Raw genomic sequence first — 11,667 nt, forward strand, 5'->3', positions numbered from 1 at the left:
CGAGCCTCGGGGAGTATCCTTTCTTTATTGTTTTCAATCCCCCGACGGGGTAGTGCAATTGGGGATCATTTCTAATTGGCCGTACAGTGGGAGGCAGCAGCCCAACAACGGTCCAGATCATTCAACAGGGATATAGCGTTGGACTTCTCCTTTGGCGTGTAAGGCCGGATGTACAATTTGTAACACTCCGATACCCATCTTCCCAGGCGGCAAATGTCTTTGACGTCCACGCCCATCGCGTTTCGGAGAGATGCCCCGCCAACTCGGAAGGAGTGACCGGAAATCCCCTGGAAGTCTCCTTTCTTCCAGACGGCGGTAAGGATTTTCGTGACATTTTTTTTGGTGAGATGTCGGCGAGTTCCTGAGGCGTCGAAATACCCAAAGAGAGATGACTGATGGCCTTTCGACTCTTGAATCCGGCGCTTCACGGCTTCTACAGGGCAGAGCGCGTTACCGATGGCCTTTAGATCAATGTGTTGGACTTCGCCCGGTTTACAGGTCTTGGCGTGCCTAAGAGCAAGTTTAATTTTTATCTTCCCGGCCGCGGTGACAAATTTCACGTCCAATGTCAACAGCAAGAGGGCAGGGTTGAGTGGTCCCAAGTCTTTACTGTAGGTGAGTTCTCCGAGCCGGGCCATCCCCCAAAAGGCGGTAATAGCGAGGTCAAGGACCGCTTGTTCTAGTGGCCCTTTTGATTGGAGTTGCTCGGCTAGATAGAGGAGGTGTTTAAGGTGCACAGCTCCTTTCTTGGGCTTCGCCGGGACCAAGGCGTCCGCTCTGGCTGAGGACCGCAGTAAAAATTTTACTGTTTTGTTCATGGAGTCGGGGTAGCGCGTACGGTGGTAAAGGTGCCATACCTTGATACCATTCAGATATTTTTCAAGAGTGCTTGCGGCGATGGCCTGCGTCTCATTCTTCCCTTCGTCTCTTCCGGCCCAGAAGCAAAAGTCATAGACGTCGTCTTGGTCCCAAGTCTTTACTGTAGGTGAGTTCTCCGAGCCGGGCCATCCCCCAAAAGGCGGTAATAGCGAGGTCAAGGACCGCTTGTTCTAGTGGCCCTTTTGATTGGAGTTGCTCGGCTAGATAGAGGAGGTGTTTAAGGTGCACAGCTCCTTTCTTGGGCTTCGCCGGGACCAAGGCGTCCGCTCTGGCTGAGGACCGCAGTAAAAATTTTACTGTTTTGTTCATGGAGTCGGGGTAGCGCGTACGGTGGTAAAGGTGCCATACCTTGATACCATTCAGATATTTTTCAAGAGTGCTTTCTTCAGAGATTGGTAACCAATAGTCTTTGACTCCTTGCGCCGCTTTGAAGCGGGAGAATTTTTTGACTGCGGTGTTGAGTGTGAGGAGTGAGTTTAGTTTGTAACTTCTCAAAAAATAAAGGTTTTGTGGCGTCGGAGTTTTCTCGATGCTTCCATCTCAGAGAAAAGGTTTGATCTTGTCGAGTGGAAGCATGCCTTAGGATGACAATGGACTTCACACCATCTTTATTTGGGAGGGGCGAGCATTCATTACTTATATACTCTCATGGCACGCAGGTGAAACATGACAAGACACAAAACAGTAGGATGGGGGGGGGGGAAGTTTGACACAAGTAACACATCGCAACTAGTCCGGACCCATCTAGTACAAGATCTGGAACATGTATTGTTCTAGGTCAGTAGGGAGGTGAATGGGGATTGCTCGTTGCCATTCATGTCCGTCCCTGACGCCTCTAGAGAGCGCATCTGCTCTGTTCTCTGCCGAGGTTACTCTTCGTGCTTCGATATCCACTTGTAATCTAACCAAGATATCCTGGATAATTTTCCATTCTTCGTTCACCCATTTATCTTTGGATTTGCGTTTACGGATTGCGCCTTCGGTGGTGGTATTGTCCGTCCAAACTATGAATGTTTTGCCTTGCTTAACGCCAAGTGATTCTAGCATCAGTAGGCCTAAACGGATCGTGACTGTTTCCAACCAGGCAATGCCCCTTTCTTGGTTTGTGCGTTCCTTCCAATCTTGCAACAACTGAAATTGGGCCCATCGGCGGCCGATCATCACTCCGATGCCGAAACCGGTCGATGCGTCACCCATCCACCCGATTTCGGTTGGGGCGGGGTTTGGGATTAGTCGGGTCTCTTTGAAAGTGATAAGCGTGTGGAACCATCGGTCCAGATCTTCTTTCACGTCTTGCGGAAGCGTCCGTAAAGCGGACTTTATTGCCCAGCTCTTGAGCCATCGATATAAGCTGCACAAGTAACATCTGAGCTGGGGCAACAGATAGGACACATGGTTAAGGCGTCCTACCATGACCTCGACGTTGTTATAAGAGTATGTTTGTTGGTGTAAGAACTTTTTGAGTTGGTCCACCCGTTCAAATAACTTCCCCTGCGGTAGGCGGACAGTCTTGTCAACCCCGTTCCACAGGAATCCAATGTATTTCTGTTCTGGAGCAAAAGCCGAGAACTTTTCATTGTTTGTTTTGACTCCCAAAACCCCTGAAAGGGCCACGATGTCGTCCATCTTGGTTGTGGATTCAATATCCTTCACAAAGAGGTTATCGTCGACCCAACAGAAGACGGAAACTAGGTCGAAGCGATGCAGCATAATTTGTTTCCAGGCATCAGCAGGACGGCCAAATGAACCGCACCCTGCCACCCCTCCAAAGGTAATTCTAGTGTCCAAGAGGAGGTTGCCGTCAAAATCTTTCACCAGCAGATAAGGCCATTGGTCCATGGCTGTGGGTATCTGGCGATAAGCCTTTTCCCAGTCGAAAATGGCTAGGAGGCAGGGCTTTTCTCTTCGTCGCAAGAAGCTAGAGACAATATTAAAGTCGTCCCAAGTAGTAGAGAAGTCATCTGGGTTCACAAAAGAGTTGACCGAAGGGGTCTCCGGTCTAGAGTGAGGGTAGGATAAATCGTTCGTTGGGCGCAGCGAGCCATCGCCGTTAACCACCGCTCCTAGCGGGTTGGAGCGAAAGAAGCTAAAATTTTTAGCGACCTCTGTGTGTTTGAATGGACCAAACATTCATCCGCTTGAGAGCTCTTTCTGCAGTTTTTCCTCTATTAAGTCTTTCACCTCCCAGGCCGAGGCATGGTTGTCTGGGGTGAAGAAAGCCCTATTTGGGCCGAGCGAGTGTTGCAGAATTCCTTGATGGAAACCGTTTTTGAAGCCATCAAGGACGTCGGCAAACTCAGGCAGGAGGTCTGCGTCTTTAAGAGCCGCCTCCCAAGCCTCAATGTTCATTTCGCAGGAGACTTTTGTCGGCCAACGCGAGGGCGAGGCACTATGCGAATTGGGGCAAAAGGGGCCCGGTTCTGCGGCAATTTCCGGAGCACCTTGGTCACATGGGGGCTGACGGGGGGACTCGGGTGAGTTCTGCTCTGAATGTTCACTAAACACACTATGGAGATTATTCATTTCATTGGTCAGAAAAAAGGACATGATCAAGGGTGAGGTGACGCTCAACCGGGAAAAGACTTTTTAATGGTTTTTTTTTTTTTTTTTTTTTTTTTGGTAGGGACAGTGGGGAGGCTATATGGAACTGTGTACTGTAGAGATGACAAAGATTACGGTGCCCATATGGCTGAACCGATAAAGAAAGGAGGAAGGAGGCCTACTGGGGAGCTTTCCCGTTCCCTTGCGCGCCTTGCTTTGCGGCGTGATTCGGGTCGAAACTGTTGCCTTTATACCCGCTACCCTTCGGGGCTCTACCGCCAGCGGTTTTTGCCGGGAGGGAAGACGGGCCCGCTGCGTTAGCAACGTTCGGGGCCTTAGCGACCGCTTGCTTTTTCTCGGTTTTTGGGGCACCAGTAGTTGGGTCCCAGTTAGCTCGAGTGCCAAATTCCGCGTATGGGTTGTCTGTGAAGTCAAGCTCATCAAATTTCCTGGCAGTGGCGTAGCAGGAGTGGGCGATCTTGCTTTGGAAAACCAAGATGTTTGCCACAGATTGGGAACCGTCCGCTAGCGCCACCCGATGAGCAAAGGCGTTGGTGCGCACTTGGATGTCATAGCGGAGGGCGACCATAAAGCCGTCCTCGGCCAGGATAGCGTTGGCGTTAGCTTTGTGGGCAAGAAGCCAGTTGGCCATGCGCTTGAAGTTGTACTCTACTTTGAGGGTATTGTAGAAATTCTGGTGGTTAGAAGTCCAGTCGCTAAATGACTGAGTCCACTCCGACGGGTAAGGATAGCCCGTGTAGCGGTTGCGGTCGGAGGCAGAATCTTCAAACTTGGACCGTTTTTCCGCGTAATAGAGGATAGCGCGGTTCTTCCATGCCTTGTTAAATATTGTCAAGGGAATGGGGACCTTGAGTTCCCTTATATTCTTGTCGAAATAGGGGGTAAAGCCCATCTCGTCATGACGGGGAACGGCTTCAACATTGAACTGTATGTCGCCAACCACGGATTCACCATCCGAGTGATTCTCCTCGTCCTCGTGGTATTTGGGGATCAGGGCGTACTTAGCGTAAGGGTCGGGGTTGACCAGCTTTTTTGGACGCGCCTTGTTGCTGAGGTCTTCGGCCGAGGCTGAGACCGGGGTTTGAGCCGAATGCGCGGGGGGCTTTGTTGACATCAAGGATTTGAACATCGCGAAGTAGAGGTCTGATGCTTCTTGGTCGCCAGCTTTCTCCGCCGCCAGATGCTTTTCCACGAGAGTAGCAATGGTCTCGTCATTCAACACAAGACTTTTTGGGGCTACAACTGGGGGAGAGGCTTTGCCTTTTTAAAACCAGACCGTTAGTGAGGAATCACATTCGGCTAGCGATGAACTTGAGTAGAAGCAGGGCAAGGAGCACACCTTTGGAGGAATCCTTGGGGGTCGGATCTAAAACCTCTATCCCGGCCTCCGTACTCTCGTCGTCGGCTGTAATATGCGCGCGCGTTCACAATTCATTCGTTTTTTTTTTTTTTGAATGTTAGTCATCTGTTCTACCGAAATGGTTCGGACAGGTGGTTTTGGACTTACTGTTGTCCGCTTCGAATCTTTTGGACAGGTCCGGATCATTCCTAGTCCCAGTCTTGTTTGCAGAATTTGGGGCCGCGTCAGCGGAGCTTTTACCGGGGCGAGTCGGATTCCCGTTTTTCCCTTGGTTCTTATGGGTTTTACTCTTTTTTGCCGCGGCATCTCGGGGCATGGAAGGGGCGGGATGGTGAAGGGCAGAGGTTACCCCTTCAGCCGGAATGGCTGGGGCTGCAGTTCGGGTTGCCGGGGAGCTAGCAGTGGTAGTAGGGTCTTCGAGGGGAGGAGCATTAGGGTCGGTTACGGGATTTTGGTTCTTGTTACGGAAGCCATCCGTGACTGCTTGGACTCTGTCGGACATAGCGTGTGAAGATGCTAAGTAGGTATGAAGAATGATTCACCGTAAGTGAGAGCAAGAAGATTCAGATTTCTAGGTCGAAAAAATTAGGAGCTAATTTCTCAAGCAACGCTTACTAAAAGCGCTGAGAAGCTAAGGGAGACGGGGTTCGCTTTGGTAACGGTGCAATGGGGGAAAGAGAGGGAGAGGCACCCCACTATTTATATGGGGACCAGTACCCGGGGACTGGCTGGAGCGGTTAACCCCTTTGGTCTTCCCTAAGCGGGTCACCCTTTTAAAGGAGCCTCTGGAAACGGAAGGGTTCCAAGGTGGTTCCCGCTTTTAGCCATGTATGGTTTCATTCCATAGCCTAATGGGGGTTTCGCATCCTCTTCGGTCGGCAGTAGCATAAACGTGGCGTTTTGCTCCACCGGCGCTTGGGGGGATGACGCGTCTAGAGTATCCACGGAACTAAACACTTCACGCTACGCTTCCAGTAATGGGCAAACACACATCTGTAAGTATCCGTGGGATCCTCGGGGCCATCACGAGGTGCCCCCGTGATCCACTTGGTGGAGACCCGACCAACAGCCGCTGGTCCGACCTCGTGCGCGGCCACCACGTGGAGTCCTCGTGGAATCCGCGTGATTTCCCCGTGGATGGACTCCCCGGGTGTAACCCAATGTCAGAAGAAGCACACAACGTCGTAATTCGGAACCCCTGAGACATTTCGACGCAACCCCTTGCGACCCCCCAGCTTGACTCAGCCCGAGCCCACCTGCTGCCCAAACCAGCGCAAACCTCACGTCCAAACTGGCAGAATGCCCCACCCAATCATTCGACACTAGTCGAACCGTCAAACACCGGTGCCACAGCTCTATTCGTCGCCAGCCGTCCGTGGTTCGAGCCCTCATCTGTTCTTCCATCAACACGACCACAGCTCCCAATGATGCTTCTCCCCCGCCTGCTCCTTCTCCTCCAGGTGACGCTGTTGGCGACGGTTTCCGCCAACGAACCTGAACACATGTGCACCGAATGCGAAGTCGGGGCGGAGGCCGTGGACGAAGGCCCCCTCGCACATTGTAATGCGGCCCTAAGGTGCCGGCAGGGTGGAGATGACCACGGCACATGCGACGCTTTGTATAATGTACGAACGGTTTACCGCTGTCCGCGACCGCAGTGTGGCGCAGCCGTTTACACAATGACAAACTTCTTCTGCCGCCGGGACCACTATCACAACTGCCGGTGCCAGCCAACTGCCCGGGCCCGACTTGCCCGCATTCTATCGGCCGGATCATCTTCGAAGTCAAAGGTCCACCCCCGATAAACACCCCCAGCCCATGCACAAGTCAATCATCCTGCAAAGCCACATCCAGTCACACTGTCCACCAATCATTAAGAAAACAATGAATAGGGGGATTCAAAATTGATCCAGGAAGTGTCCCAGGTCGGAATTCCAGGAAAAATAAAACACTGCCAAAAAGAATTTCCTGGAGGTTCTACATTGAAACCCCCAAAAGGGGAATTTTCCTGGATTCGAATCCAGGAGCATGCCTCCTGGAACTAATCCAATAGTTCTTTGTGTTTTGTCCATGCCTCCGGGGTCCCGAACGGAAAACCCTTTCTTGAACCTTTCCCCCCCCCCCCAGAACCACAAGCGCATCCCATTAGACCGTCTAGTGGTGCAAATTCTTTTCAAGTCACAGTTTTCACACACTCCGGATCCAAAACTCCCCAAGAAATGCCTTCATCTTTTCGTGGAATTCCCTGGGACACCGATGGCATCAATGGTCAACCTAGCAGCATCACAATCCTTCTGGATTGGCTCACCGCGAACAACAACTATGCTCAATGGTGTACTACACCTGTAAGGGATCACCTCTGCGCTGAAATCCTGGCTGTTATGAGTCATCATGATATAACTCATCGCACTGCACGTGGTGAGAGCCCTCTATTGCTTGCTTGTTGAGCTGATCGCTGACCAACCTTGTTCCAGGTATTTCCATGAAGATAGATCAACTCAAACATGGCTACCAGCATGTTGCGGACTTACTCGAGCATTCTGGGCTGGCAAATGATCCCAACACTGCCATTGGCACCGTTCAAAGTGAGGCCCCTTAACTGCCACCCCGTGAACCATCATTTTAGCTGACCAACTTGCGCCAGCACATGCTCGCTCGCTTTTCAGATACTGGGAGCAACTCCATCCCATAATGGGACGGCTTCCATTTCGAGAAGAAGATGTTTTTTAAATCTGCAACGCAACCATAGTACATCACCACCTTTTCTCTGTGACATCGCCATTGTGTTCCCCCGCGCAAGCCATTCTCATTCGGAGTCTTGAATCATGTTATTCCTAGTGGGAATGCAGTCACATACATATGTGAGCGCTTGGAAAGCACTAGTGGAAGTGATCTCAGCCGGGGCCTTGGTAGAGGGTACTTGATCGAGGAGACTGAGAGAAACCAATACTTGGTTTTGTTGTAAAACCTGTATGAGACATGAAGTGCGGAGCCTTGAGACATCAGCACTTGCGGCTCCTTCACCCTCACCAAATAAAACAACCAGAATGGTGCGAACTTCTCGTAGGAAGCTTTTGATCACAACCCTAACAAAGGCATTAGATTTTCTATTAGCTGATCACGAAGAAGAAAACTCGAGCTCAGAATACAATACCGATTGCGAGGACGATAAGTGTGAGGATGAAGATATGGAAATCGCGGACCTAGAAGCTAAGGCAAAAGCACTTGGCCAGATCCAAGGCAAGCGCTATCTCGGAGGTCGTCACCGTATCGAGAAGGGTCCGGACGCACACCATTTTCTGCTAAATCGGATGCAAGAGTATCGGTTTAAGCAATTTTTTCGTATGTCTTGGTCATCGTTCTTCAATCTATGCCAACAGATTGAAGGCAACCCAGTTTTCCATAACAACTCCAATCATCCTCAACGTCCGGTAATCAAACAGATGATGGTCGCACTCAACCGCTTTGGATGCTTTGGAAATGGTGTGGCAGTTGGTATAATTGCAACCTATTATCGAATTGGCGATGGTACCGTTGAGCTCTATACGAACCGGTGCATCATGGCCATAGTAGCCCTCCAATCCCAACTACTCACCTGGCCAAACAATACCGCACGCAAAATTATCAAAGAAAGCTACAAGGAAGTAGGCTTTGATGGTTGTGTTGGGCTAATTGATGGCACGCTTGTTGTACTGTCTACCTGCCCGGAGAAGGATGGTCCGGATTACTACAATCGCAAAGGCTTTTACGGGATCGTCACCCTGCTTGTTTGCGATGAAAACAAAAATATAATCTATGTCTACACGGGATGGCCCGGATGTTCTCACGATCAACGACTCATGTCCAACTGCACTCTCAACACGTGTCCCACGGATTTTTTTGCGGAAGGGGAGTACCTTCTAGCCGACTCAGCCTTTGTACCAACAGCAAATACTGTCCCGGCCTTCAGACGCAAGAAAAACAAACCACTAACCGATGAGCAGCACAATTTCAACCGTCACCTCTCGGGAGTTAGGGTTGGGATTGAAAATTGCATTGGATTATTAAAAAATCGATTTCAAAGCCTGAAAGGCTTGCGCTTACGGATTGCCAGCAAAAAGGACATGGTTCGTGCTACAGCTTGGATCATGGTTGGTCTCTCTTGTTCGAGATTGATTGCTTAGTTAGATTAAACTGAAAATTTCATTTACAGGCCTGTGCGATTCTGCATAATTATCTAAATAAAGGATCTGATTTAGATTTCAATGACTTTGAACCTGAAACCGATGATCCTGACGACGAATTTGGAAATAGGAACCCCGCAGAAAAAGGCACTGTTGCAGGCAAAAGAAGGCGACAAGAGGTTCTCAAACTTGCAAGGGAATTTAGGGAGGAGGATGGGCGGTATTAATCAATAAGTGTGATACTTTTAGCTTTACATCACAATAATGAAACATCATTCTTGATCATCAGGATACATGGCCAGTCCAAAATCTCTACTGTCATCCAGGGTTTTTCGCACAATGGGATGTGAGATCGGTAAATCAAAGTCCTGTGCAATCAATCCAAGTGCAGCTTCTGGAATTAAAACCTTCCGCAAAAAATACTCAGGAGCAAGTGGATGCACAATCTGAGTGGTTAAGTCCAAATTCAAGCAAAGGAATTCTTTGTGTAGTGTTTGGTATATGATCTCAAATCCCTGGGGCCCATAGCTGAAATCATGTGGATCAGTAATATAATTCATAAATTGGCACTGCACACTGGGCAACTTACTATCCAGGCTGCTCAATCTTAAAGGTATCAATGTCATAGAAGACACTCTGAGATTTTGTAGAACCAAGAGTTTTCCAAATAGTTGACGCGTAATCTAAAAACTCTGATGGAATTTGCTTATGTGCTACCGACCATAGGTGACCGCTGATAGTTTTCAAGCGGCTATTAAAAAACTGTCAGTGGGAGATAACAAAGATTTCTCAATTTGAACTCGACTTCAACTCACATTTGGAGATTTGAGAAATCAATCTGTGCAGGCCAGCCTCTTTCCAGCCCCATTGGGATTACGGAAATCTCATCCTGATGGCGGCGGCAGTAATCGGCTACAACGGAAAACTAAAGAGAAAGCACCTGTGAGAAACCTGCTGGAATGTCATGCAGATTACGACACTCACAGGTAAATGCAAAGCCTTTGGGTTTGTAGGTGAAAACCTATGACAGACATCGGGACGGCCTTTGAGATACTTCGCTAAATCTACAAGCATTTTTGATGGTTTCTTGGGTAATAACTCGTCACAAAAGGAGCATAAATCATCTGTGAGAGGTTAATGTCAGCACAGTGCCGTATAAAGAAAGTGGGCATTGCAAACTCCAAAGTGAAAACTAACTTGGATTAGTTGCATCAGCATGTAGCTCGTTTTCTAACTCCGCAAGATCATGTTCAAGATCTATTCTATCCAATCTTCCATGACTTCGAGGTCGGAAAGCTGGGTGGATTGTAGAATTATCATCTTGTGGCTCGATTGAAATCCCGTGGGCCATGAGTTCGTCCTGCATTTCTTTCATCAGGTTAACCGCAGGTTCTTTTGAGGCACCAGCTGGTGGGACATCCAATGCCGAAGATCGCTCAAGCAAAACATCGACTTCTGGGAGATCAGACTCTAACGATTCAACAAGGCTAGGCACTGGTTGATTAACGAGCTGAGCATGATTGATTTCTTTTGGAATGGAGATTGCGGCCGTGAGTGGTTCAGAATCAACGGATTGTTTCTTGTTTGCAGGCGGTGTTGATCCAGATTTGACTGCTTCCTTCTTATTCTTCTTCTTTGATCGCTTTCGGGGTTTACTTGGCAAAACGGTCTCTTCAAACTTAAACTTGTAGCGAACGAAGTCGAGCAATGATTTTGGCATTCCGGCGAGTGAACATATGTATCTTGTGGATGATGCTCAGATATAGGCAAACTCGAGCCCAAGCGGACTTGGGAGCCGAGGCAAGATCCTGTACAGTTTCAGTCTGTACCGTTTTTGGGCTTAAACTGTTTGAGACACTGTGACAGAGCACCGATAAAAACCGAGTTGGGATTCTGAGGTGTTCACAAAGACCCCCCTCCGGATACTCAAGTGGTGGAAAAAAATGTAATTCACGACATGATAATTGGTTGGGCATATGGAGGTGTGTTGTGCGAAGAAAAAATTATGGCGAGAATTCAAAAGAGACAAAAGATTCGGGCAACAAATAAGATGAACTAGTTTGAATCGTTGCTTGATTCCTCACTTGAATCACTGCTTGAACTGTCCGAGCTGTCATCGGAATCGTCTTCGGAGCCAACATTGCCAGGAGTTTGATCGTTGGAGGGTTTGGTATTGCTGCTGCCTTCGCCTTGGCTGAACTGTGCTTTCATGAACTTCGCAATTTCTTTCTTGGAGTGGCCCAAGTCGCTTAGCTCCTTCATGATGGCAATACGCTCGCGGACCTCATCCAGCTCCGTTCGTCGTGCCTTCATCTGAGCCTCCATTTCAAGAACTCGGACCCTCCTCTTTTCAATCTCCATCATCCCCTTGTTACGTGAAGCTTCCAACTTAATGCGTTTCTTCTCTGATGCTCTTTTATCTTCATCGCGTTTCTTGCGCGCTTCATAACAGTCACGCCGATAATTGTTAGATTCGGCTAGAACCTTCTCCAAGCCAAGGGGGTCGCGGTCTAGAGCCAAGCCACATAATTATTAGGCAGTCCGAGAAACATGATAGAAGCCAAGGCAAGTGAAATTTTCACTAACTTTTGGCACTGGCCTTCCTTTTTGTGCCGCCGCGGCGGGCAGAAGCAGTGGGACCAGGGGAAGTTGTCCGGCCCGTGTTGGGTTCTTCTTGCTCGTCATCGTCATCGTCTGTCAGAT

At 49.2% G+C, this 11,667-nt stretch overlaps 2 protein-coding genes across 2 annotated transcripts; one reads left to right on the top strand and one right to left on the bottom strand.

Annotated features, from left to right (window-relative positions):
* Positions 1 to 3,598: 3,598 nt before the first annotated feature.
* PtA15_6A302 (uncharacterized protein) lies at positions 3,599 to 5,303 on the bottom strand (the record flags this gene model as incomplete). The annotated part of the gene is made up of 4 exons (XM_053169994.1): positions 3,599 to 3,732; positions 4,393 to 4,701; positions 4,781 to 4,846; positions 4,949 to 5,303. 4 exons carry the CDS (start codon positions 5,301 to 5,303, stop codon positions 3,599 to 3,601), a joined length of 864 nt encoding a protein of 287 aa, XP_053021229.1.
* A 922-nt stretch (positions 5,304 to 6,225) lies between these two features.
* On the top strand, positions 6,226 to 6,606 carry PtA15_6A303 (uncharacterized protein; the record flags this gene model as incomplete). Its single annotated transcript, XM_053169995.1, has 1 exon — positions 6,226 to 6,606. One exon carries the CDS (start codon positions 6,226 to 6,228, stop codon positions 6,604 to 6,606), a length of 381 nt encoding a protein of 126 aa, XP_053021230.1.
* Positions 6,607 to 11,667: the final 5,061 nt, after the last annotated feature.

Source organism: Puccinia triticina, chromosome 6A (genome assembly GCF_026914185.1).
Source record: "Puccinia triticina chromosome 6A, complete sequence".
NCBI classification, from domain to species: domain Eukaryota; kingdom Fungi; phylum Basidiomycota; class Pucciniomycetes; order Pucciniales; family Pucciniaceae; genus Puccinia; species Puccinia triticina.